This window comes from Tribolium castaneum, chromosome 5 (genome assembly GCF_031307605.1).
Source record: "Tribolium castaneum strain GA2 chromosome 5, icTriCast1.1, whole genome shotgun sequence".
Taxonomy (NCBI): Eukaryota; Metazoa; Arthropoda; class Insecta; order Coleoptera; family Tenebrionidae; genus Tribolium; species Tribolium castaneum.
In genome coordinates this window covers 7,202,297-7,229,262 of record NC_087398.1, presented here as the reverse complement: position 1 = coordinate 7,229,262, position 26,966 = coordinate 7,202,297, and the positions used below count along the sequence as shown (strand labels likewise).

The 26,966-nt window shown below is 37.9% G+C and overlaps 2 protein-coding genes and 1 long non-coding RNA gene across 4 annotated transcripts; 1 reads left to right on the top strand and 2 right to left on the bottom strand.

Moving 5' to 3' along the window:
* Positions 1–158: 158 nt before the first annotated feature.
* Positions 159–20,687, top strand: alpha-Man-IIb (alpha-Mannosidase class II b). Its single transcript, XM_008195456.3, has 5 exons — positions 159–364; positions 11,855–12,262; positions 15,911–16,003; positions 17,297–17,603; positions 17,648–20,687. The coding sequence occupies exons 2-5, from the start codon at positions 11,963–11,965 to the stop codon at positions 20,422–20,424; spliced, it is 3,477 nt and encodes a 1,158-aa protein (XP_008193678.1). The 5' UTR covers positions 159–364; positions 11,855–11,962; the 3' UTR covers positions 20,425–20,687.
* LOC107397975 (uncharacterized) lies at positions 1,427–2,510 on the bottom strand. 2 transcript variants are annotated; one of them, XR_010334478.1, is made up of 3 exons: positions 2,292–2,510; positions 2,164–2,234; positions 1,427–1,881 (listed from the first exon to the last, which is right to left on the bottom strand). It is a non-coding gene; the product is annotated as an uncharacterized LOC107397975 (long non-coding RNA). The 2 variants fall into 2 exon arrangements; XR_010334477.1 differs by having other exon boundaries at positions 1,427–2,234.
* On the bottom strand, positions 20,683–26,919 carry mib2 (mind bomb 2). The gene is made up of 10 exons (XM_008195454.3): positions 26,642–26,919; positions 26,430–26,597; positions 26,135–26,306; positions 25,780–26,081; positions 23,849–23,997; positions 23,582–23,797; positions 23,355–23,529; positions 23,015–23,304; positions 22,475–22,967; positions 20,683–22,371 (listed from the first exon to the last, which is right to left on the bottom strand). The coding sequence occupies exons 1-10, from the start codon at positions 26,697–26,699 to the stop codon at positions 21,395–21,397; spliced, it is 3,000 nt and encodes a 999-aa protein (XP_008193676.1). The 5' UTR covers positions 26,700–26,919; the 3' UTR covers positions 20,683–21,394.
* Between the last annotated feature and the right edge of the window lie 47 nt (positions 26,920–26,966).

The window sequence follows — 26,966 nt, the reverse complement described above, 5'->3', positions numbered from 1 at the left end:
TTCTGTTTATTGTTAGGTTGTTCTGTTTAATTTTTGTCTATGTATTGTCTTTTTTCGTTTGGGGTTTGGTGGATTGCCTCAGTTTTAAGTCTCCCGCTTCTTTATATTGATTGAATGAAAATTTCTCTTCTGCGAGAGATCTCGCCAGTGCGCCAGTACTGTTGGTGCGCTAGTCGTACAGTAGTCCTAAACAAAACAGTTGTGACAGAGATGGCGGTGGAAGTGCACGCATTCTGATGTTTTACCATAAACATAACAATACATTTAAATAACCGCGGGTGTTAATTTCAATTCGAATTTATTTATGTCGTTAGGGAATTAAAATATCAAAAACGGTGCCTGAATTATCACACACAAGGAAGAGGTAAGTTTTACAGAAAAAGTTCTTCAGATATGCCTTGACCACTGGCTGGGTCCAACTTTCTAAACAATAACAATAACAAAAATACATTCAATGATTATTTTTTGTTGTTTTAAAATTGCAAAAAAATTGATGCGCTTTAATTTAAATTCCTGTAAGTGATATTTTCGATAGTGCAGCCCAACCAAGGTGGTATAGACATAATTAATAAATGTTAATTGTGCCAAAACCCAAAAACACCAAAATAGAACGCTATAACAGTGAAACTGACGTCAGAGGTTTTATATAGCATGTTGATTAAATTTTTCAATATATTTTTTAACACTTATTGATATAATTATTACAGCAATTATATCTCGCTCCTGACATTTTTACAAACACGTTTATGTTTGCACCTGCTGCAGTTTTTATTATCATCTGTAGAGAAAATTTACAGCATCAGCCAGTCTGCATGTGTTATAACTGTCAAAACTGATACCTATTATTACTATTAATTACAGCAATTTTCAAGACAGTTTAGAGAGTCATTTTCAGTTACATTTCTATTAGCATGTGCGGTGTTTACTTTTTCCCAAAACAAATATTATGTGAACAAGAAAATAAATAATCGCACAATTATGTATTTAAAATAATTAAAAAAAAAAACAATCGTGAATTAAAAATTATTATTTTAACCGATCGAACGATTCCCTCCTCATGTTCGACCAATTAATAAGATATCCTGTTATTACCTCGATGGTGTATTAATAATTATAACATTCGCGTGGTCGCAACTACGTGTTCATGTCCACTATTAAAAAAATGAAATGTGGGGATAAGTAGGTATGTGGATTAAACACACAAACTCTTGCAATTCTGGTCAATTAGAGCTTACGTTCAAATAGGATGTAAATTGTCAACCTTCACCTTCAAACGGACGGAATTTCCATACACGTTAGTTTTGTCTGTTTTTTTGTCTACAATCAATTACACTTATACCTGGCATTTCGCATCAGCACCGTAATGAATTGGTCACAATTGAGACAACTACTAACTACAAGCAAACATTAACATTTCCACACCTACCAAAAATTGGGTTCCAGTATTTTCAAATCACAGACCTGTAGTTATCACTGTATCAATTACGTCATTTTCAGCTTGCACTTTTCAAATAAGACTTGCAAAAGTTGTTTTACCATAAGTGGGATTCAATCACTATTTGTGAAGAATACAAATGCATCTTCTTTCAAAGCCTTACTCAGAATTTTATCTCGTTGAAACTCCTACTTGCGTAATTTGAAATTCTTCTTTTAATGACGTGATAATGTGTACCATTAGTTCGATGGACATATGTTCAGAAAACTGCAGGATATTTTACATGTTTACATTTTTGTTTCCTCCAAGAGTTACATTTTTCCTTGGCTCTTCCGTATGAACCGATTATTGCCATTGTCGGTTACATTTGTCGTCGTATCCGAGTCAAAATTGTGTTTTTGTCAGTCGGCCGAATATTTTCAGTTCCACAGGTAGCTGCATTGCCCCTGTGGAACCGTAAATATTAATTTATGCAAAGCAGCGACCCGACAAGAGGCCCAAAATTAAATTAAACTTGTACAGTTTATTTGTCTCCGTTTGTTTCTTTTCAGAAACATTCGATAAATTTAATAATAATGAGAAAAAGTCCCGTTACACCTTTGTCGGTTCGTTTTGCTGTGTTCGTATGATGGCATAAGCGTAGTCATAAGCAGCCAACCTTACATTAATTGTATTTTTTCGTCGGTACAACACTAAAAACTTTATGTCTTGTCTCTAATTTTACTTACAATTAAGCCGTGGAATGTGTAAGGAACACTCCGTTGGTCCCTTTTCAACATAAAAGTGGTTTTTGGGATCACTGAAATCGTCTCAGTTCAATGAATATTTACGTGAAACAATATTCCAGTTAAGTAACTTTCGGAGGAGCAGGATATAATTAAAACACTGATGGGCTTGAAAGGAAAAGTTCGATTTTGTTTTAATCTCGGTTTCCTTCGCATTAAATGCCTCCTGCAAAAATCCAGCTCAGTTGCGTAATGATAAGGTAAATTGCCGAAGCAGAAAATAACAGCTATTGAGCCCGAATTACAGCCTCCCAAGGCCGTTCATTAATGACGAGGGTAATTGGAAATTAAATTTGCACGAACTGAAATGAGATAATTTCGTTCTTCTACATTGCATAACTGCAACGTGCCGTAAAATAAAACTCGCAATTAACTTTGTCTAAAAGCATCCAAGAGCGTATTAATTTACTTTCGTCACCATCAAAAACCTGACAGCCTCTCTTAACTAAGACAGATGATCAGAATTCAACACCTGGGTGATATCTGAAACGGATTTGCTCTTGTAAACTAGCACAAATTCGTTTCGTAGATCTACGTCCAATTGTCTATTCCGTCCTCATAACTAGGGCTCATTGTTCATTTGCATATCTTGCTCGAGCGAAACATGAAAGCACCATTTGTAGTTGGAGCCCGATGTGGTGTCAGTTAGTGTTTATAGCCCTTGTTCTATATTCAATTTTTGCCACATCTATGTCTCTTTGTCCTGGCGGTTATTTTGTCCGACTCGGAAAACCTTCATTTTATGGCTGTAATGCACATATTGGTTTTGGAGGAATTTACTGTATCGGAGGTTTAAAATAATTATCTCCTTGTTGATTTCTACGCAAAAGGTTAAAGTTCTAGATTAAGTTGTAAAAGTTCTTGTATTGTACAATGTAGGCAAATATTGAGTCTGGGTAACGTGTCATCAATCGATTTAGGTCATCGCAAGAGCAAGATATTGTAATTTTTTGCAATGTGTAAGGATTACAGAAAAACAGTTGGTATTATAATGTTTGTCAATTAAAAACAGGATATCCAGCTTTGCATTATTCAAAAAACGACTTTTATTGAGAGGAACTCATCTGTGATGACACTGATAACATAACTGGATTCAGAAAATTAACAATCAAAAAATAAAAAAAAATCAGGCTTACAGTTTTGTGTACTCGTACTTATCCTACCTCAGTATACAGGCTGTTCCGTCTAAATTCCACATTAGAAGTATTGGGAGTTCTAATGATGACAATTATCTGTACAATCATAATCTTTTAGATTCTGCCCAATGAAAATATTTTCAAGATGGCAGCATTCCGGTTATACCAGAAAGTTTTGTTTTTTAATGCGTTTTTGAAATACTAGAGTTATTTTAAGGTAGTTCTCATAAGCGTTCCCTGTACCCAAATTTAGCCGTTTACGAAATTTTTATGGTTTAAAACTTTTTTTTGGATTTGCACCTTCCAGTTCAAAAATCGATAACTCTGCCATTTTTAAGAATTTGGAAATATTTTTCAGCTCATTTGAAAGAGGAAGCCTAGATCTTTCCTTTGGTGTTTTCAAATTTCTAAAAAAGAATAACAAACTCCAAATTTTTCAAGTTATCTTGCAGAACTTCAAGCACTCGTAACTCATTTTTTCCAAATGGAATGCCAAAAGTTTTATTTCACTAAGTGGTAAAGAGTTTAATTCTGTATATTAAACCAAACTTCAATGAATTATTTTGTTTTTAGGGGAAGGATTACACAATTTTGAACAGAGTTTATCGTTTAAGTTTAATCAGAAATATTTTTATGACAAACTGTGCAAAAATAGCTGTGGTTAGTAAGAAATTTTTTGCAATGACAAAAAACGACATAACTTCAAAACCATCAAGATAGGTATAGCGAATGCTAATACAGAAGGATGCAGAAAAAAATTCTCCTCCACCTAGAAAAAATAAAAATGGGGAGATCCCATTAAAAAAAAAGTTATAGGTATTTGAAATTGTCTAAACTTAACCCTAAAATTTTTGTTTTCAATTTTGAACACACTGAAGAACAGATACAGGCCTTCTTTTTTAATTCTCCAAATATGATTTCGAAATCTCTAAAACTAAGCGAGTTACCGATTTTTTAAGTGACAGGTACAAATCCAAAAATTTTCGAAAAATTCTAAATATCTCAAAAACGGTTAATCGTAAGTATAAGGTAAGCTGATAATAACTCCTTTAAAATAACTCAACTAATCCAAAAACGCAATAAAAACATTGCTTTCTATTTGAAATAAGAAAGTTAATAGCGGCTTTTAGTATAAGCCGAAATCTTGAAAATATTTTCATTGAACAGAACTCAACGGATGACTGAGTACCAACTTTCAGATAAGTGTCTTTATTAGAACTTTCAATACTTGTAATGTGGGGTTTACACGGAACCTATATTTCATCTAGCAATATTTATTTGTTGCAAATATTTCTATTCAAAAATGCCATGTTGTAGGCATAATTACCGATCATTGTGCGCCTTTATGACTATACACATGCATAAATGCTATACCACCGTTATCCAAAAGTATAGTGCAGAATAGGGTTTTTATTTGCAACCAGTCTAAGCTGTAATTACATCACCTCCACAAAACGAGGCCTCTGCTTGAGGCAACTTTTACCAACGCATTTTTAATAATTTTTCAAATAACTTGCATTCGAAAAAATCAATTAACTGGAGTGCTACATGCAGGCACGTATGTTAATGTTTATTATTTCAGCGCATTTCACACAATGCCTCGCGGCTAGATAAACTTTTCACATTTTACACTATGTAATTAAAAAAAAAAAAAAAACGAAATACGTGAAATAATTAAACTTGAAGTGCCTGTTCTGACAGCGCTTTTGTAGCAATTAAATGCGAATTTGTCTCAAACTTATGACAATTCCTGCCAGATTCGTAAGGGGCTTAACTATAATTTAAATTTAGGTGGCGCTTAAAATGTTTAAAGTTAGTTAAGTCACGATTGGGAAATTCACCTTTAATCCCCCGGATTTAATTTAACTTTATTATGGATTCTTTTATTATAAGGTTGCATATGAAGGTTTATTGATCGATTTAGTCCACGTTTGAGCAAAACCGAATTGTTGGAAGAATCGAAGCAGAAATTCATTACATTCATGGTGATAGGAAACGACTGCCAAATGATCGATTTTTGGATTTTTTCTCACCACTTGTTCGGAATGCCTCGTAAAATATTGATACAAGCACTTAACACATCCCGACTTGTATTCGAAACTCCGTGATAAAATAAATTCGTCTCGTTTCCGTAACGAGAAAGTTCGTTAGTTGTTTTTTGCGCCGGTTTGAAAGTAGTGCACACAAAAATTTTCTTTGATAAATTCGTCGCGAGTTCCTTTCATGTTTCCACGATCTGTAGTTTTTTCTTTTTATATTATAACGTAGAATCTAATTTAAAACACACACACAAATGTAAAAATAACATCGTTTATGCAACGTTGCGTAAACACAAAATAGGCTAATTTTATTTTGACTTTGTTTAGTTTCTTGTCCCATTGTCCTAGTTTTACAGCGTGTAATGCAGGTAATTGAAATAACTGTAGTTCATGTACAAACTGCTCCTAATCGTAAAAACTAACGGCGGTTTCGGTTTTTAGACGTTTTCTTGCCTTTAATCCAACATGCAAAGTGCAAATATCAATTACCTGCCAGTGAATTGATCCTGAAAATAGCCGCAACAGATTTATGAGCGCCATTATACCGCGGACCTTTTCATTGGGTATCTGCTAACAGGAGTTTCCGCAAAAGTACCATACATACTTGAAATTAAAAACGCGATTTAGAAATTTTCAGAAATGTGTACGATTTTTTGAATATTCCAAAAAGGCGACATTCTGTGCTTTTAAAGCGTGATTTTTTCTAACGAGGAATTTTGACATGTTTAATTCAACAGGTGGGGCCCCAATGCCCTGCTAAATTATAACCAGTTAGGAATGTAAGCATTAGTTCCAATGTATCAAAGCATTTTACAAGCTTTCTTATGGTGCATCCCAGAAATAATAAGGCGCTTTTGAAAGGACAGGAACCCGTATAACATTCGAAATTAATTAAGCATTGATGCTCAGGAGGATGCCTACAGTAAAAAGTTTCTTTAATTAAATGAATATTTATTTGTGAGCTGTGGGAGTGATGGTTAATTTGTTTAATTAATAATTTCAAGATAAGATTTTATTTTGGCACAAATTATTAATTTGGCATTATTCTCGCCAAATTGCTGGAAAGGTGTGCTGTTTTAATAATAAATTGTGAATCCGAAATTGTCTTTGGAGCGCCGGCATGGAGATCGATGCCGGCGATGATGGGCCTTTAGGGCGACTTTTCGGCGGCCGTTTGTTGGCGTATCGCATGATATAAAAAATGCAAGGCATACATCATACAGGCGCTCTCATATTGAAGTTATTTAGCCTGTGGGACCGCCAGCAAGTCTGGAGAATGCGAGCAATCTGCAAGCTACGAAACACGGGGGCCGGTCAGTAACGCACGATCAAAACCCGCTCGACAATGCCGAAGAATTGCAAGAAACACGGCGGCGGCGAAAACACACAGAAACCAACATTTGTTTGTAATGACATGGCTTAAGCGTGGACGCGACAAAAAAACGACAAATTGACCTTTTACCACCAAAATTTCACAGACACCAAAAAACGGATAATACGTGGAGGTTTTTAATTGCAAGGGTTCGGGAAATTAATCTCACGACACACTGCAAGCCGAAGGGGAGACTTATATTAACTTGATAAGAAAGTTGCTACCTGTATACGATTTTAAGTTTAATCCGCTCAGGTCTCTCGTGGAACTTTGAAGGCAATTTTACAAAAGTAAAAATGTTCTAGTTTTAATTGAATCGATTTTATCTTCATTCATTTTGGTGTTGATGTTGTTTCACTACATTAAGAACATTAAGAAACGTTAAAATGATAAAATGGCACGACCAGAACATTAATAAATTCAAATTGTTAGCAATATTTAACATTAGTCCTCCAAACCCTTTATGATTTTTGAGAATAAATGGTGAATTCTCCCAGACATACATCTGCACTACGGATACCTGAAGATTAGGAAATCAAACGACATACTAATAAAACGTTCCCGTCCTTGATAGTTCCGTTAATGTCGCCAGAGAGCGCAGTTCCATTACCCTCTTAGTTTTCAGAGCAATGAATTTGAAAAAATGGTTGTATTTGTATAATGGTTAACACATAGCAAACAAAAAATACACACAGATAGAGCATAAAATTCTCAATAGTGAAACATAAACATAATGCAAAAATTTTATAGTAAACTGTATTTAAAAAAATTTCAAACTTTGCACTCTGCCCTATATTTTTCAAAACGCTGCGAATACGGTTACAGGTGCAAGAAAAATGTTAGAAAGAAAGTTGTAGAGATTTAAATTTCCTACAAAAAAGTCCGCGAGACCATATCCCTATCTCCAACCATTTAGGCCCCAAAGTCGTTCAAAAACGCTCAAGCAACGGATTTGCTTCATTTTGCTCGTGGTTAAATAATTGAATGTTAATTTATACCCAAACTGTTGAAGATAAAAACATGGTATATCGGACTTTTTTGTAGAAAATTTAATTCTCTACAACTTTTTTTCTTACACTTTTTTTGTGTCTGCAACAGTAATCACAGCGTTCGCAAAAATATTAGTTGGAACGCAAATTGATAATTCGAAGCGGCAATTTTTTGCGCACTGTCACATATTTATCAAAACGCTGGGAATACGGTTGAAGATACAAAAAAGTGTAAGGAAGAAAGTTGTAGAGAATTAAATTTCCTATAAAAAAGTCTGCGACACCATGGTTTTATCTTCTACAGTTTAGCTATAAATTAACCTTACGTTACTTGACTACCGCTTCAGCGTCATTGAAAGCCTTTAGGGCCTAAACCATTGACGATAGAGACATGGTCTTCCAGACTTTTTTTAAAGAAAATTTAATTCTCTACAAATTTCTTCCTAACATTTTCCTTGTATCTTTAACCATTTTCCCATTGTTTCGAAAAATACGGGACGAAGCGCAAATTTTAAATAATTCTTTTCTCATGTTTCATTTTTTCAGTTTTTCTCAGTCCGTTAAGAGTTTGCAGCTTCATATTTTTGTATTTTTTCAAGTAATTAGTGAATTGGCTGGATTTAAAATCATTCGCCTCCTAACTTATAGTCCTCCGTAATCTGCACCTAGTATTGTGATTGTTCGTATAAATAAAAAAATCCGATTGTTGTAAACAGGATCACTTGTCATTCCTTTTATCAAATTTAACAAAGTACAAGTCATGTCACACGAAACTCTCATTACTTGACTACTGCATTTTTTATTCCCACGTGCAGTAAATGGATTATATCACAGAAAAATAAGGTTTATTCTAGTTTTTTCTAAATTACTGTGAAACGATTTGCTCCAAAAATAACTACTTTCACGCATTAATAATGGATTTCTTGCATAAATTCCTCTTTTTTTAGAGTGGGATTTTGTCACGAAGAGCACTCTTAAAAATTTCAGCTTGCATTTTCAATAGAAAGAAGAGATGTATCTTGAGGTACTTACTTATTTACCGTTTTTACTGTTAATAAAACAAGGAACCCGGTTGTTTTCCCGTGGATGTAAAGCGTAATGGACTCATGGAGATTGCTTAGACATTCACACATTAAATATGACCCCGACTGAAACACTGAAACTGAAACTGGATACTACATGTCTCCAGTATTTCACGAAACCAATTTCAGTAATTAAATATCGAGTAAAATTGTTGTTTCATTTTTCCATACGTTTTATTTATAGAAATAGATATTTACTTCGTGCGCATTTAAAAATACAACGATCGCAAACGCGCGTAAAAATTGCGTTAGCTTCCGTTCATCTGTAAGAACCTTTCGCCTTTTTGCAACGTCAGCCGTGTTTTCTCTTAATTGAAAACGTTGGGAATTGCGTGGAAGCCCATGTAGTTCAATCTTTTGTATTGTGAGGAGAGAGACGGGGGTTGTAACGTAATTACACCGGCGAAATACTAGCCCTTAAAAAAGAAAAATGTGCCGATAAGTTTAAAACTCGTCTCGAGTCTGCAGCACGGACGATTGATTGATAATAATTGGATGGGACGCATTTCGTAAATATAGTCTGTTGGAAAACAAACTGTGCAAACAAAGGGATGAAAATCTCGGGACTAAATTGCATGACTCTTAACATTAACCGAGGTTGACCTTTGAATTATCGTTTGTTCCAGGACCATAAAGCATTAATTTTCCGCACTCCGACGATAAATGGCCACGGGAAGAGGATGGCTAGAATTTTAAAACGTTACCTTAAATCGGAAAATGAACATTTTATTACAACAACCACTAAACAAACTCCGACGTCGACGTTTCATTATAACTTAGTGTCACACCATTAAAAGCTCGTAAATTATCGTGCCAAGGGTGTTATTAATTTCATGAAATTATAACACATTATCATTGTATTAATGCTTTATTAACTCAACTATTCAGACTTCAGTCGCCACTTTTTGCAGCGGATAGTCGGTATTTTGATGTCGCTGAATTCCTTAATTAAACCATTTCCAGGTAACCAATTAACCACAATAACCCGTAATTGTACTAAGAATTACTGCAACTATTGAGTCAAATTTTTCCGAACCAAATTGCTTTCGCGTACAAATATTTGAATAAGCCATTTGTTCCTGTTTTTATCCTTGCGGACACTTAATACCTCCTCATCCCATCTCCGAGACAATGCTAACTTTATGGACAGTGTGGGATTCTGTCTTTTCTCTATAGGCACCTGCAGCTGATCACACAAAAGTTGACGATAAATTATCCGCTCGCACAATAAATTTGAATGAGACTTTTCCTATTATCTGTACAATTACATTATTACTACTACGAGTGTAAAAATATCTGCTGTATCTACCTGAAAAGTGTGGAATATTAAGTACAACGTGTGACTAACAAAATGTGAAACAGACTTCAGGTATACTTGGCGCATAAATAAATAAATTAGACTCGCTGCTTGAGTTATAAAATGATTTTTTGTTTTGACATCTCTTAATTAATGATGCTTACACCGTTTATTATAAACTCTTATTTATGAATTTGCCTAAATTCGGAGAAAAGACAATGAATGACGTGAATTTTAACATTAAACGATCATTGTACTGGACATGTCCCATTTATATAAAAAAGGATCGGTTAATGACCATTGCATCCAACTAAATAAAGCTTAAACAATTCATTGAACGGAAATTGCTTGTTAAAACCACAATCTGAATGGTGCAGGCTGACTGGAGCAGAACACGAAACTGGATTTGTTTTGGCAGTTTTTCCTGCTTTGTAATTTTGCAAACATGATTTCTGATTTCACCACAGACGACAATACCTCTTATTGACTTTTCAGATAACTGAAGCGAGTGGAAAATTCATAAATCTGCACAATGGCACCCCAGACAACCGGCATGCACTGAAACTTTAAAATACCAGAAATTCAAAATGTGATCTTATTTTGCAAATTATGTAATCACATACCTAGATTTCAACACAAACCAGAATAACGCCATAACGCGTATTACCTAAAATTTCTTTGGTTTTCGGAATATTAGTTATTATTTTTTTGGTAATTTTATTATAAAATTATAATCATAAACACTATTTTAAAACACGTTTTCCATAGCAACGTGTTTTAAATGAAAATGTTCAAACGAAAAAAATTTTAAATAACATACGCGAAAACGTACCCGGACTTTAAGCCCTCGAGCTTTTAGCTTGTATTTTCGCTGTCGTATTATTAATAACTTTAACGAGTTTGAGTGTAAATCGGACGTTTTATTTTAAACTACGAGTGAAAACGAGTGGTTTATCATCCACGAGGTGAAATAAATGAACCGATTCACACGAAAACGAGTTGAATACAACATTTTATTCTTCGAATTAGACTCAAGAAGGCTTAAAATTGCTTTAAATCTGTTAAAAATAATCTGCCGTTTCAAAATCAAGTCAAAATTGTCTTACACAGGAGAAAAACCAGAAATTTTGACAAAAATTATTTCAGAAGTGTTGTAGAATGTGTTTTTAAATGATTCTCATCTAGTCGTCTGTGAATTTCTCACGTAAAATCAGAAAATGCCGCTTCATGTAACTAATGATAGGCATTTAGACATCAAATATTACCATTCTCCATTTATTAAGTCCCCAATTAGGAAATAAACTTCGATAATAAAAGTGTTTTTTTGCACGGTGTAACAATGTAAAAGACATTAATTGAAATTCTGACAGATTTCACATTTATGGACAGAAGATTCAATTGAGCAGAGCGGCATATTTTTTTTACATGTAAACCAATCTCAGAGTTATCTAGATGAGAATCATTTAAACACACATTGTATACTCTGCAAACCAATAAAAATGCTCACTTTGCAATGATTTTAACGAAAATGCCTATTTTCCAAAATCAATTATTACTCTTAAAAACTATATTTCCGGATTAATAACGCAATAAACTGGGCTCGAAAAAAACGCGAAATCGAAATATTCTGCAACAATTTTAAAAGTTGCAGGACCAAAAATGAGTGTGAAAGTCGATGGGTTTGTTATCACTTATCACAATGTGAGTTCGTTGTTTCAGATATGATCTGGGCTTGGCAGCGTCATCGCCGAAGATTTAATTCACTCATCCACAGCTCTCCAGTCCGTCGATAATTTTAGGGTTAATTAGTTTGATGCAAACGGTCTGATGATGTCGGTGTCGGCGAAAGTATGCCGAAAAATGTCTCCAAAGACCTTCGCCTTGACGGCCATAGGCCTCACAATAATCCTGTGCGTGTACTACGCCAATTACACGACAGACATTCGCACAAATCAAACGCAAGAAAATTCAAAAGAAAGCGACGAACTGCCCCAACCTCAGCGCATCTTCGAGCTCCTCCAAAGATCAAAATTCGCAACTAATAAAGAGTTCGAAGTGTGTCCGAAGCTGTATCCTGCCGAGGCCGACATAAGCACAGTGGATGTGTTTAAGGATTTTGAGTTTCAGGTGGGTTAAGGGATAAAAATGTTATTCCTTTCAGGAGCGCTTATTTTTCCTCACTTTGTTTGAGCTGGGAAATGGACTAAGTAAATGCTTTGTTAACGTTGGAACTCAAATGTTTGAGGTAATATGGTTAAAACTCAGCCGAGTCACCTGCTTGATGTAATTACGTTTTTTGTTACTGTGGCCGATTAAATCATTAAATAATAAATTGAGTAATTACAAACCGGTCCATTTTTAATTGCTCTGCGCGAAATTCTGCACAAATTCAGTCTAGGTATTGGGTGCATAATAATTATGTCTAATATTCCCAAATTTGAAATCTAATGAATGTTTACATTCTCTACACAACTATTTACATTTGAAGCCATACGCTGGGTTCGCATCGATTCTTCTCCAAAAAAAAACTGTGAATTCAATTAAATTAGTCAACTCTCGCGAGGTCCATTAAAATTAAATTGACATGATTGCACGCGTAATTTAATTGTATTACTTACAAAGAGGCTGCATAAAATAATAACAGGGATTTATAATGACATCCAATTGGCCAAGAGACTAGTTTAATGGCATTATTCAACTAATAAATAAAAAAATTCACTGCAAATTATTGAATAAACATGAACAGCGAACGCAAAATAATGCTCGACAAAACCACAGGTAAGTACGCTTAATTATTATGTAATTACAGCCAGGAGAGTTAAATTTCTGCAAGCTCTTTGTCGTTGGCGAATGCGATATTTCTCCTCAACATTACCTGGAGATCCAGACTAAGCTTATTTGTGACGCCTGTGCAGAATAAGTACTTTATTTCCATTTTGTTTATCCTCTAACCGGAAATGCGAGCTTTAAATAAATTTGTAACAGGAATGTGCGGGAATGGCTACTCAAGTAGCAGAATTATTTCGTATTGTAATTACCTGCGAGTGGACGAATCGTAACATAAATCATTATAAAGCTACCAAAAATGTATGTAAATGAGTACCGAAAATTAATCATCATATTTAAACAATATATTTTGCTACGATACGCCAACGACTGTAAATAAAAACATAATTTATAAATGATTTCATTGTTAGCTCGTGCACACAAATAATGAAGGCATTTGAACGGTTCTTTCTTATTTTTGTGTTATTTTATTTTGTTTAATTGTTTTCTTTTTATCACACATTACACAGACAATTTACCGGAGCAAATAGCGTTTCCAATTTTACACTAGAAATCGTTTTTATGCAAGAATCGTAAAAAAAGCCCCAGTTTCTTCTTTTGTGGTGGGAATTACTTTTATTATTTTTCTGGTTTTTGTACATCGGGTTTAATGTCAACAAATTCTGTTGATTGACCAGTAAATGTAACACTATTGTTGTCTTCATATTGATTTCGGCTGTTCAATAAAACGCCCGTTTTTATTGTTTCGGACAGTGAACTCCCAGGTTATTATCTTGATCCAACTTTCCTCCAATATTTGATTTATAACATGCAAATGCTTACTAAAGTAAATAACTGAAATAATTTGAGCCGTATCAGTCACATTAGCGACGAAATTTTTTTATTTGTTGTACAAACAACAAACTTAGATAATGGTAAATGGTCGTAATCGCAATTTATTTATTCTGGACTAAATGTTCAAAAGTAATAATTAACAGGTGTAATAACTAGCCAAATCCGAATCAAAGTACAAAAATCAAAACATCGAATTATTAATAAATAATAATGTGTTTGTGTTGTTTTATTCAAAATTGCATTTTGAAATTGGTATCGCTGATTCCCATGGGTTCGACCACAAAATTTCAAGTGCTTTCCACTGTCCAATTTATTATTTAATTAAACAAACAAAAGCAAAACATATCGCTAAGAAAAATTAATTCGAACGAGGAACCTTGGATGATCCATAAACATTTTGCTTAGACGAAACTGCCGAAAGTTTTAAGTTTATTATTATGAAGTGTATTTTTGTTTCAAAGTGCGGCATAAATCTAGGAAAACTAGCAACATTGTAAAGTTTCATCAGAAAAAAAAAATAAGCGGAGTTGAAAATTTTTAATAAGATCCTGGATGATGAAAGAGGTAAGTTTCAACTCCCAATGTTCGAATTTTTACAAAACTTCTTACCAAATGAAAGACCATGAGCAAGTTCAAAATTAGGGGGTCCTGGCAGTGGCTGCCTAAATTGCCCAAATTTATTATGTAATATTTCGTGTTTGGAAAAATGTATCCATAAATCGCTGGGAGCTTTATCGCGTATCGTTTACACAGGCGTTTGACTTATTTATTATTTATTCCCCAGCAAATATGTTATGCCATAGAACACACGTTCATCATTATTCACCTGAAATGTGATTTTCTGAAATATTACTTCCCGTAAGATCTGTGTGAAAAAGGCAATCAATATTACGTAACTTTTATAAATAGTTTTTTTCTCACAATTCGTTCAATCACAAGGAAATTTTCTTTGCAAGAGTTACTTGTAATTAAAAATTAATTTAATACTTTTTTATTTATACGTAATAGCGAATTTCAACATGACAATAGTCGAGTGACATTAAAATTTTTCACACCAAAAACTGGGATTTGTTATTGTCTTAACGATGAGAAGGAAGACAAAAATGTGAAATGTTGTTTGGGTCAGGGTCTTGACATTAGCTGACTCATCTTTGTGGTGAAGGTAATGGACTCTACAGGGTGTAGCTACCAAATACAGGCTTTCTTCCGACGCGAAAAGTGCCAATAGGGTCTATTTTTGGTTGAGGCAAAACAGGAGTTCTGCTATTTATCCACCCGACGCTGCTAGGCATCACGTTGTATTTGCTTTATTGATAATGTTATTCCATTAATTTAATGTCCTTGCTGATGGCACTAGCATAAAGTGATACTTGATACATTTCCCTTATTTCTCGCACTGTTGAAATTTTTTGTGCACATTTTTCATTAATTCATAAGAAAAGTGCCGGATCTCCGTCTCTCGTTTCGGAATTGAATATCGTGAAAATCCCCGATACAAATTGGCAAAATTTGTAATCCCGCGATTTGCGAGAATTATTGCCGACTTTGCTCGCCGAGATTTGATTGCAAAGCAAAGTGGAAAAGCTGTTCGTGAACTGTGTGCACTTTCGCTCGAATTTCATCATAAATAAATTTTGGGTGAAAAATGCTGTGCGGAAGTAGCGACTTGTCAGTGACTATTTATCACTGCCTGAAATTTCATGCAAATAACACGGAGAACATTTTCTCGCCTTTTTTCATGTGAAATCAGATACAGTATCCTTTGTGTGGAACGCAGGTGCATTTTTCCTTCTACCGCTCACAATAGACCATTTACCATTTTTGTCGGTGGAGTTGGTAGTTGCATCCTCGAAGCCGGCTCGTAATTCTCCAGATACGAACCCCACCTGAAACATGAAAATCTTAACGGCAACAAAGCTCTCCTTCTGTCTCTCTCGTCATCGATTCCACGGGTCGCCTCTTTACGAGGTGGCATAAAGAAAGCCACATCGGCTGAATTTACTTTTATTAGGCGGCGCAAGGGGATGAACTTACACGAAGGCCGCTCACAACATGTTGTAGCGAAGATAGGGCGGAATTTGCATGTTGAAATCAACACAAATTCTGATCTAAAGTCGATTTACAGAATTATTTATTTGTGGGAATTATTTTCAGCCGACTTGGATGAAGAGCAAAGAGTACTGGGACAAGTCCTTTGAAGATCGATTTGAACGCCAAAAAATGGACGCTGAAAGGCCACCACTGAAGGTAAGGCCCGATTCTGGTTGTTTTCTTCACAAAAGTTTATCGACAGATTTGAAAACATACTTTAAGACAATATTTACATATTTGTAGGCATATTAAAAATGTTTGTTTAGTTTCTTCCTGAATTAAAGTGGTGCTCGAGAGCCAAATCCTCGATACCATTTACACGAATTGTCGTGTAAAAAGTATTCGCGTTATCAGTCACAAAACGTGCTCCAAGTTTGAGGCATTTTTTGATTAATAAATTATCACAGAAACATGCCTAATGGAAATTTTGTTAATTTGTGCGCGCACAAAGGATCAAAAGATGATGTTACACGGAATTTGAAATTGCGTTTGTTTCATTTTTGATTCACTCAAACTCCCCTAATTATTTCGGACGGGTTTGCTCACTGCCTAAATCGGCAGAATATTCGCAGTTAATTTTGCCCACCTAATTAAAAATTTTAATATGGGTGCAGACACCGTCATTTTTTGAGCAGTTATTAATAAATCTCTTCAAAAATTTATTCCTTGAATGCGATTTAAATCAATAAATAATTTATTAGTAACGAGAAAATGCAATTTTGTATGTTGTCAAACAACTTTTACAAGTGGTATCGCGCACGAAATAATTAAATAATTTGATTTTTTCAGACAAGCTGGTTGGTTTGATGGCATTCATGAATTTTAAAATGTGGTGAACGACCCAGAGGAGCAAAAAAGCGAATTACTCTTGTCATTTGTACAGACTTTTTTGGCGAAATTGGCCACAATTATTTAAATGAAATTGAATACAACTAAGTACTTAGAAAGTCTGGACGTTTTTTGAAGTCATTAGAGGCGGCATTTGTGCATTAACTGTCCAATTAGTTGTCCGTTTTTTAATACGACGTCTAATGTAATAGCGGATAATTACAGAAATTCAGTTCAGTTACATCGTTTGCTATTTAACATTTTACTTGACAGCTTGATCGCTAGTACTTTATTAAAGCACTCATTATGGTCTTAAAAACTGATTTTGCAACTCAAAACCCGTCGACTGTTTATCTATTAAATTCGCACTCAAAAAAAAAGTAGAAAAGTATTTTCAGGAAGTGATAAACCGATCTTCAGTTTTTGCTTTATTTTTCCAAACCTGTACCTTCTCATACAGTTATCCAATGTCTAGTATCGATTGTGAAGTTTATTGACGTTTCCTCGCACGTGTCGTTCAATCTGCACCAAATCATAGTCGTCAATTATTCATTACACCTGTACCTCCGGCACATGCATCTCCATTTACATAATCATGGATCACGTTCTATTGTGCTCCAGGTGATAATCGTTCCTCACTCCCATAACGACCCCGGATGGCTGAAAACCTTCGAGAATTACTTCCACTACGTCTCCCGCCAGATAATGAACCACATGGTGGCGAAACTCCAGCAGTACAAAAACCTAACATTCATTTGGTCGGAAGTGGCCTTTCTGAACGCCTGGTGGGAGGAGGCCCATCCCAGTAAACAGCGAGCTTTGCGAAACTTGGTCCACTCAGGGCGCCTCGAAATCGCCACCGGTGGCTGGGTGATGACCGACGAAGCCAACGCTCACGTCTACGCCATGGTGGACCAACTCATCGAAGGTAAAAAAAAAACAATTAACTTGGAGTTCAAGTGAATTTTGCAGGCCACCAGTGGGTCTGGTCCAACCTGGGCGTGAAGCCCGTCTCCGGCTGGTCCGTGGACCCGTTCGGGCACGGCAGCACCCAGCCCTACATCCTGGCCTCCTCGGGGATCAAGGGCACGGTCATCCAGCGCATCCACTACGCGTGGAAGCAATGGCTCGCCCTGAAGCAGTACGGCGACTTCCGATGGGTCCCCACCTGGAGCCCCGCCAGCCCCTCGGCCGCGCTCCTCACCCACAACCAGCCCTTCGACATCTACTCAATCAAACACAGCTGCGGTCCGCACCCCTACATTTGCCTAAACTTTGACTTTCGCAAAGTCATCGGCGAGTACACGGAGTACTCCATCAAGGCGCAGGCCATCACCGACAAGAACATCAAGGAGAAGAGCGAGTTGCTGCTCGAGCAGTACGCTCGCACCGGATCCTTGTTCCCCCACAACGTGGTCTTGATGCCCCTAGGCGACGATTTCCGCTACAACGTGGCGGAAGAATGGGACCAACAATACACAAACTACATCAAACTTATAGACTACATCAACGCAAACAAAGACACTTATAAGGCCGAAGTCGGGTTCGGGACCCCGAAAGACTACTTCCGCGAGATAATGAAACGCTACGATCAATACCCGACGCTTAAAGGCGACTTTTTCGTCTACTCGGACATTTTCTCGGAAGGCCGTCCGGCCTACTGGTCCGGCTACTTCACCACGCGTCCCTTCATGAAAATCCTGGACCGGGAGTTGGAGAACAGCCTGCGAAGCGCCGAGATTTTGTACACAATTGCCCTGAACAACGCCCGCCAAAACAAACTGCTCCCGTACGTGAAAATCCTGGAACGCGATTTCGAAAAGTTGGTGCGTGCGCGTCGGAACTTGGGGCTCTTCCAGCACCACGACGCCATCACAGGGACGAGCAAATCGTTCGTGATGCGTGACTACGGGCTCAAGCTGTTCGAGGGGATCCGGGACACCGTCAGTATCCAGCAGAACTCGCTCCAGAGTCTCCTGCTCCCGGACATTCCCCTAAAGCCGGGCGAGAACGCCATTTTGAGCGACCTGGAACGGGAGTCGTTCGAGAAGCTCCCCAAAAAGACGCCCATCGGGCTGGGGCCGCGTCAAGTGCGGAAAATCGTGCTGTACAACTCGCTCGCCCAGCCCCGGGAGCAATTAATTCAAGTGCGGACCAACACGAGTAGTGTGAAAATTGTCGATAATGAGGGGAACGAAGTAGTGTCACAGGTCAACCCAGTGTGGGACACGTCCGAGAGCAACACGAAATTGTGGATCGCGGCGGACGAGTTCGAGCTCGTCTTCGTCGCCAAGCTCAAGGAACTGTCTCTCACGACCTACAGCCTGGTCTATGAGGAGAATGAGACGAGACTGGCCACCATTTATTGCAACAAGTGTCACCGGAAGGCCAGCATTATCACAAACACTGATAGTACAATCGGGAAGCAGAACGACGTCTTGAAATCAAAATTTGCAATCAAAAACATACCCACGGGTGATATCCAGTTGGAGAACCACAAGTTCAAGATTTTATTTAACGGGAATACAGGGTTTATGAAGACGGTCACGCGGAAACACAGCCCCAAAATCATGCAGTGCGGGCTCCAGTTCGCCGCTTATCGCAGTGCGCAGTTCCACTCGGGGGCCTACTTATTCATGCCGGACCCCAACGAGCGCGATATCGAAAAGGACGTTTTGCAGCAGTACAAGGACCAGATGAGCATTATCATCACTTCAGGCCCGGTCTCAAGCGAGATCACGGTCATTTACGGGGCTTTCCTCGTGCACAGCGTGGCCATTTACCACGTGGAGACGCCCCTGGCCGACGCCATCTACACCGAGAGCACCGTTGATTTCGAAAACCCGCCCAAAAACCGCGAGACTGAGCTTTTTATGCGCATAATATCCGACGTGCAAAACGGCGAAGTGCCCGAATTCTACACCGATCAGAACGGCTTCCAGATGCTGAAACGGGTCAAAGTGGAGAAAATCGGGATCGAGGGCAATTATTTCCCCGTGACGACGATGGCGTACATCCAGGACGACAACGTGCGGCTGAGTTTGCTGACTGACCATGCGCAGGGGGCGTCCGGGTGGCAGCCCGGGTTCCTGGAGGTGATGCTTGACAGGCGGACGCTTTACGACGACTCCCGGGGGATGGGCGAGGGGCTGGTGGATAACAGAAAGACGGTGAACAGGTTCTGGATCTTGATTGAGGATGTGGTGAAGGAGAAGGGCGAGAAGGGGCACTCGAAGCGGTTCGAGAACTCGGACGACACGTTCGAGAAAGGGGACGTTGTTAGGTCGTTTAACGTGCCGACGGATCCGGTGGAGGCCGGGAAGCAGGAGGGGTTTCCCCGGGCGTCGCTGTTCGCCAATCGGATGTCGAACGGGCTGAACTACCCCGTGGGGATCTTTATCCTTGACCACGAACACCAGGAAGTGAAGAGCCTCGATTTGGTCAGGAGGGAGTTCCCCTGTGATACGCATTTGTTGACGTTGAGGACGCAACCGGACTCGGTTTATTCGCAGTTTCCCTCTTCCAGCGCCCTTTTAGTGCTACATAGGCAAGGCTACGACTGTGCTGTGAGTAGGAATTTCTCTTGTTCCTTGTCGAAGTTCGACAGCGGGTTCGAGCATGTCAAAGTTAAGGAAATTCAAGCGAAGACGCTGACCGGGATCGAGGATTTGCCAGATAATGTTAAGCACTTGAGTGATATTTATCTCGAACCCATGACTTTAAAGACTTTTAACATGACCTTTGTATAGTAGCAATTGATGTGATTTTATAGATTTTTAATGAATACTTTATTTATATTTTTAAAATTTGTAGATAGTGTAAATAGGACTTTTTAAAAATGTGTGCATTTTATGTTGTTACGTCCTCGTAGAATTATTGGGTTTTATGTAATTTCAAGCACTGACTGATCATGTTTTATTATTTAAGTATGTTTGCTGTTACGAAAAAACAAATATACCGTTTTTTATACGTTGAACCTTATTTGCCGAAATAAAACTTCCAACAAATGGTTTTCACTTTTTTATTTTCAGTCTAAATTTATAAAGAATCAATACATCTTACACTTACTATTGATAATAAGAAAAAATATGCATCACAGTTTCAAAGGAATAAATATACAATGTAACAAAACTCACCACTCAACATACAAACAATTTACTTTTGCTCAATAGAAGAATCTCTACATAAAAAATGACTCACAATTCTCTTTTTTATTTCATAATTATCTGATTATTTGTATGTTCAGTGTTTTAAACACGTAATACAAATACTGCGTCGAAGTTGTGCGAACAACAGGCGTTCCAGAAGAGGATTCGTAAATAAATTCAAATAAATTTTCAGTAAATTTTTGAAAAAGTGCTTTAAACAACCAAGCGAAGTTGCTAAAAGTATCTCTTCCCCTGTATTTTGTTAAGACAAAAAATAATCAGGCAGGAATTTATGAACACATATTACTTAATTTTAATTGTTAAAATATTATATATGAATTCTAAAAAAGTACAGAGAAAAATATAAGATATCGAAGAATACAGGACAAATGCATATACTTTTAGCAGACTCTCATTGGAACACAATTAACATAATAAAATCAAAGAAACGTTTCACTTCCGTTAATCTGTCGCCCCTCCTAAACACCCGCTGTTTCCACAGAATAACCCCATGCTGCTTTTAAAAAAACTCTTAGCAAAAATTTGTTGTGACTACTGCATAATAAAAGCTTTAATAAATAGGTATTTTCTTGGTGATAGTTTTCCTGCACATGTGACACGTTTTCAACGTATCGGCGCATTTGGAGCACGTGCCGTGCCCGCAGAGAAACACGACGTTTCGCTTCCTCTCCATGCAAATACTGCACGCGTGACTTTCCTCAATTTCGGCGATTTTGCATTCCAAGTATCTCATTCTCTCAGCACTTGGTTGTCTCGACTTCGCCGGAATAACTCTCCCGTCCTTCGTGATACGCTTTTGCACAATTGACCCGCATTGCAAACACTTCTTCATCCGCGAAGAACAATCCTCGCAAGCCGGCTTGTGGTTGCAAGGCTCCAGTCTCACATTTTCCTCGGATAATTCCGAACAAACCAGACACTCGACCGGCTTGCTGCTCACAATCTCGTTCTGGTAGTAGTGGTTTTTGTGATTCGGTGAGTTTTCCTGAGACGTGCCGCCGATGTCGAGGATTTTCTCGTTCTTCTGCTCGCGGCGGCTTCTCCGACTGCTTTTCGAGTCGTCGAACAGGTTCCGAGCAGGGCTGTGTTTGGGCGTGTTATCGGTTAGGTTGTAACCGTCCATTGAGTGGCGCGGTTCGGTTAAGTTGAGAGATTCTAAATTGAGGGTTTCCTGAGTGTTCTCTTGAATTTGATTACTGTCTAAGTTTGGCTTGTAACTTTTTAGTAACTCTTGGAGACTTGAATCTTGGAGGAGACTCAAGGCCGATTGTCCTTTACTGTTGAGTGTGTCTAGATCTATGCCTTTCTGAATGAGGTAACAGGCGATTGTGACCGCCAGGCGGTATTCGGACACTTGACCGATACTTTCGTAAATCGCAAACATGTCAGGACTCTCCTCTTGGCGTATCTCCCCGTTCAAGTGCGCTTTTTTGATGAAGACCAAGTGTAAAGCTGTGTCTTCATCCTCGTCTTTGGCGTTTATATTGGCCTTCAGTTTGATTAAGAGCTCGATGACTCCGCAATGACCTGTTGAATTGCAATCACATTTAAATTACAAAATCGCAAGATAGTTCGGTAATATCCGTATTTTACGTCACACTTTTTGCCGAAATCGCTAAAAAATGCTTACCTTGACTGACAGCAAGGAGAAGGGCGGTTTGGTTTCTATTATTTCTTAAATTAATATCCGCTTGGCCTACGTGCACGAGCGTTTCGACGACTTCTTTGTGGCCGTTCAAGGCCGCCAAATGCAAGGCCGAAAAACCGTCGTCCTTTTTCACATCGACTAGTTGTCTGGCTTGTGTGAGGAGTTTCCGTGTCGCAAAGTTCTTGCCTTTGAGGGCAGCGTGATGCAAGGCATTGAAGCCTCTCTTGTTCCTCAAAGTAAAGTCAATGCCGCTAGCTGCACACAGCAGTTCTATCACTTGATAACTGTCTTTTCCGATAGCATCGTGCAGGGCGGTATCGCCGTAGAGATCAGTACAGTTGGGGTCTGCACCCGCTGATAGTAAAATTTGGACGCATCGCGCCGGTTGCTTGTGTGCTGCGATGTGCAGAGCTGTGCAACCGCTGCGATTGGCAGTGTTTAAGTCGGCGCCGGCTTTGATCAGCAAGTCCAACACCTTTGCATTTTTTAGTAATAAAAAACACGGTTTAAACTTAATTTTACCTCTGGTTGGTTTCCGAAAGCTGCATAATGCAGGCAAGTGTCGCCGTCGTTGTCGCTGGCGTTGACGGAAGCGCCGGCATGGAGCAGCAGCCTGACGATAGCTGCGTGTCCCTGATGAGCGGCCACCTGGAGGGCGGTCTTGCCGCCGCTTCGCATGTCCACCATGGTGCGAGACACGCCCTCGAGCAGTCTTTGTACAGTTTCTAAATGTCCCTGAGCTGCAGCCCTCACTAGCTGATCGGCCACTCCGTTCGTTTGGTTATCGGCCGGGTTTGCCGGATGCCATTCCACTGTTAACAAAATACGTTATTTTTTCTACCACCCTCAAGGCGGGACGTACTTGACGGTTCTTGTCTTTGATTCTGAGTCGCTTGCATCGTATTTGCCAATTCGGCGGCACTGCCAGGCACTATTCGCACACATTGCGGATTTAAAGTCCAGGCATGTCCGTCGAGTTGCACCCGCAAATCGCCATCGGAGTAGATTTTCAAAATTTTGCCCAATTTGCCCAACGACTACGGTTATTTAATTAGAATCAAACGCAATTACGGTAATTTCAAGTGTTACGTTTTTCATTATTTCGATCCATTCACCGTGACCTTTCTGCAGTTCCTTGACTTTCTCGATGTCGGTACTTAGGCAAACAATATCTCCGACGGCCACCGAATTCACTTTGGACAGTGTGACGGGATTAAAAGTCCACCTATTATGGCACCCTTCGTACTGTACTCTAATATCACCCTTGTCAGTAACGCGGTGGACTTTCCCAATTTTGCCGATGTACTATAAACACAACGTTAGAAATGCACAAAATTTGATCAAACGCTTCATTACTTCGGCCATTTTGGGATTCCATCCACCATGTCCCTGTTGTAAAGTCTTCAACTGTTCTTCGGAAACGACGACTTTAACTTTATCACCGACACTGAATGGAGGAGGGCCTGATCTGACTGGACGAGCCACCGCTTGCTCTATGTTGTGCCCTGGACGATTTTTAAATATTTATATTTGCACAACAATTTTGAAAAAGTGGATCGACAAACTTAGGAAATCCAAAACAATTTTCATTGCATAATAAATCAATGCAACACATCAGCAAACAAAAATTGTTAAATTATGTTATAAACCACCATAAAAACTAGGCCACTTTTTTATAAGTATCAAACCGTAATCTTAATACATTAAAATATGACTTCATATTTTATATAATTATTTAAATCGGTATTTGCAATAACTTTTGATGTTTATCAGTCACTGACGAAATTACTGAAATGTTACGTTGTTACGGGCTGTAGCCACAGAGGTCACCGTAACTTAAAATGTAGTAAATTAGCAGTAAAAGAGATTAAATAGAACCCCATGTATTTCAAAAAATTAAAGGAAAATGCAAAAATGGTGTTTGTATTAATTAGTAATGCGCTCTGAATTTACGTTATTTATGAAAAAATGGTTATTGAAAGTATTAAAGAGCTTTTTTTTTCGTTCTTGCTTTATTGTATAACGATTTTTTGTACACTTTTTTGTGCTTAGGTGTCATATTAAATGTTTTTATGATAATTTTACAAAAATACGAATACAATTGCCACTTATAAAATAAGTCAAAAACAAGAAGATTATGCTTAATTATTGTCAATATTTTTTATTGTATTGCATTTATTTATTTTTTTCTTACTAATCTAGTTAGTCTAGTAGTCAAACATTGCCTTAAATAAAGTAACCATAAAGATGGTTATAATTCCCTTGTGGAATTAATTCCTTAATTTCTTTCAATATTTTTTTTTTCAATCATTTAACTTATTATTTTTTGCAGAAATTTATTTCAGTAAAAAATAAAATTGTTTATCTATCACTGGAATTTTTGGGTGTTAATATCCTAGGGCAATGTATTGTCCGTTAGAGCCCTCGGACCTAATGGCCCTCTGGACAGTAAATCCGTAGTCCACGGTCACAAAAATCCTTATAATTCCCTTGTTATTAAATAACTATTAATTTTTAATTATTTTTTTATTATCCGAAAGATAAGGATGTGTATTATCTAAAACATTGAATAGTTATCACTAAAAAATTAAAAATGACGTCACAACTCAAAAACAATTGATATCATGTCACTAAAACGTCGAAATGTAGCATTTAAAAAATAAAACAACCTGAATTTACCTGAATTTTGTGCGTTACTGTTAGATGTTATTAAAGCTTTTTTTAGTCAGAAACTTATTTTAAAAGATTTCGTCCAAACCAACAGAAAAGTTTTTAAAAAGGAATAAGAGGAACACATAACGTAACGAAAAGAAAGAAATATAAAAATATCAAAATAAAATAACAAATAAGCCACATGCCTCACTTATATATTTGTAAAAAATAGACCGCAGAAAAGATTGCAATGAATTAAAATGCAATTAATTAATTTGATTACCAACATTCCAGTTTTATTGTCCGTTTAAAATACAAATAAAAATTTCTACAAAGTTATCTAAACCAATTAATATTCAATTGTTAAGCTGAGCAAGAACAAAACGAATTTTTAGTGCACGCAACAACTAGAAACTTTTCCAATGATGTCAACGAATTTCATAAATTATTTGACAAAAAATTCGTGAAGGTTTTGACGCCAAACCTTGTTGAATAATGCTAACCCAAAATTCAAATTTGTTGAAATAATTAACATAGTTTAAAAGCAATATTAGTTAGTAAAACGTATGTATATTTTTTTCAAAAATTACACACGGTTGGTTTCAAATTTTTTCGTTTCAAACAAACTAACTCACCTAAAATTGGAAGATGTTCGGGATAATAAAACCCTCCACTAGCCGGCTCAACAAACTTAATATCACAATCGCCCTTATGCCCCAGCCGATAGACATTCGTCGAGCCCGACAACCAGGTAACATTAGCCACAGAGCGACTACTTTCCTTATCCCACCCTCTAATATCCAAAACTCGTCCGACTTTCCCATCACCCCCATCCTGATTCCCCCACTCCCAGTTGTACCCCCTTACCACCTTGGCCCCCACAAAAATGCCCTTCAGCTCGCATTTTCGCCCATTCTGTCGGGGTGGCAAATCGACTCTAACAAACCACTTTTACTACCGAAAAACACAATAACTAACGAATTGACTCACCCCAAGGCAGTGGCCGAGTCAAACCGCTTAAAAGTGTGATCAAGATCATGCTTATCGCCGTGGTAACACATATAACACAGATCATAATCAAAGCAAACGCAACACTTGTATTTCATGCCGCAAATGCCCTGGCTTTTGCAACCATCGCAAACAATGTTAGGATGCTTGACGCCTAGAAATGGAATAATTAGCAGAATTTCTAATAAGTTCCAAGGCTGCTCCTCCTGTTATTGCTACACATCGATGGTGTCCGATAACAAAATTATCGCTGTTTTATTAATTTATCGCGATTTACCTATTTGCGCGTTGTCAATGACAAGGAGGTCAAATTTGCCCAAATAGCCAACTCGGTAGTTCGTCCGCGTCCCGTTGTCCCACTGGACCACTGCGGTCTTATCAGGGGACCCCACACTCCCAGACTTGCCGATCTCGCACACGGTGCCCACGAAACCCTCACCCCCATCTGAAAAATTCAATTAACCCTAGTCTAACTTTGGGCCACTGAACCTTGGTTGCCCCAAGACCAGTCGGGGCCACGGACGATCCGAACACCAGGCGTCAACATCTCGCATCTGAATTAATTTATTCCATGGAAAGCTTAGGGGTGTATTAACCCCTGAGTCACTGGCACTGCTCCACCACACACAACTTGGCGATTGCGAAATGCGCACCGATTTTTTAATTATTGGGTCATTTTAAATCGCCTCGCTTTTTGCAATTTCACGTTAGCGTTCAACTGGCAAGTGGAAAGTTGTTTATTATTGTTGAATTTTGACAGGTACGATTGTTCATTTCTCGTAGGTTGGTTGTGTTACTCATGGGTGCCAACCAG

Coding starts and splice junctions, on each gene's coding strand:
- alpha-Man-IIb (XM_008195456.3), top strand. CDS start 11,963: ATGATGTCGGTGTCGGCGAAAGTATGCCGAAAAATGTCTCCAAAGACC. Junction 16,004..17,296: donor CTGAAAGGCCACCACTGAAG/GTAAGGCCCGAT, acceptor ATTGTGCTCCAG/GTGATAATCGTTCCTCACTC. Junction 17,604..17,647: donor GGTGGACCAACTCATCGAAG/GTAAAAAAAAAA, acceptor TGAATTTTGCAG/GCCACCAGTGGGTCTGGTCC.
- mib2 (XM_008195454.3), bottom strand. CDS start 26,699: ATGTTGACGCCTGGTGTTCGGATCGTCCGTGGCCCCGACTGGTCTTGG. Junction 26,307..26,429: donor CATTGACAACGCGCAAATAG/GTAAATCGCGAT, acceptor TTCCATTTCTAG/GCGTCAAGCATCCTAACATT. Junction 23,530..23,581: donor GGATCGAAATAATGAAAAAC/GTAACACTTGAA, acceptor AAATAACCGTAG/TCGTTGGGCAAATTGGGCAA.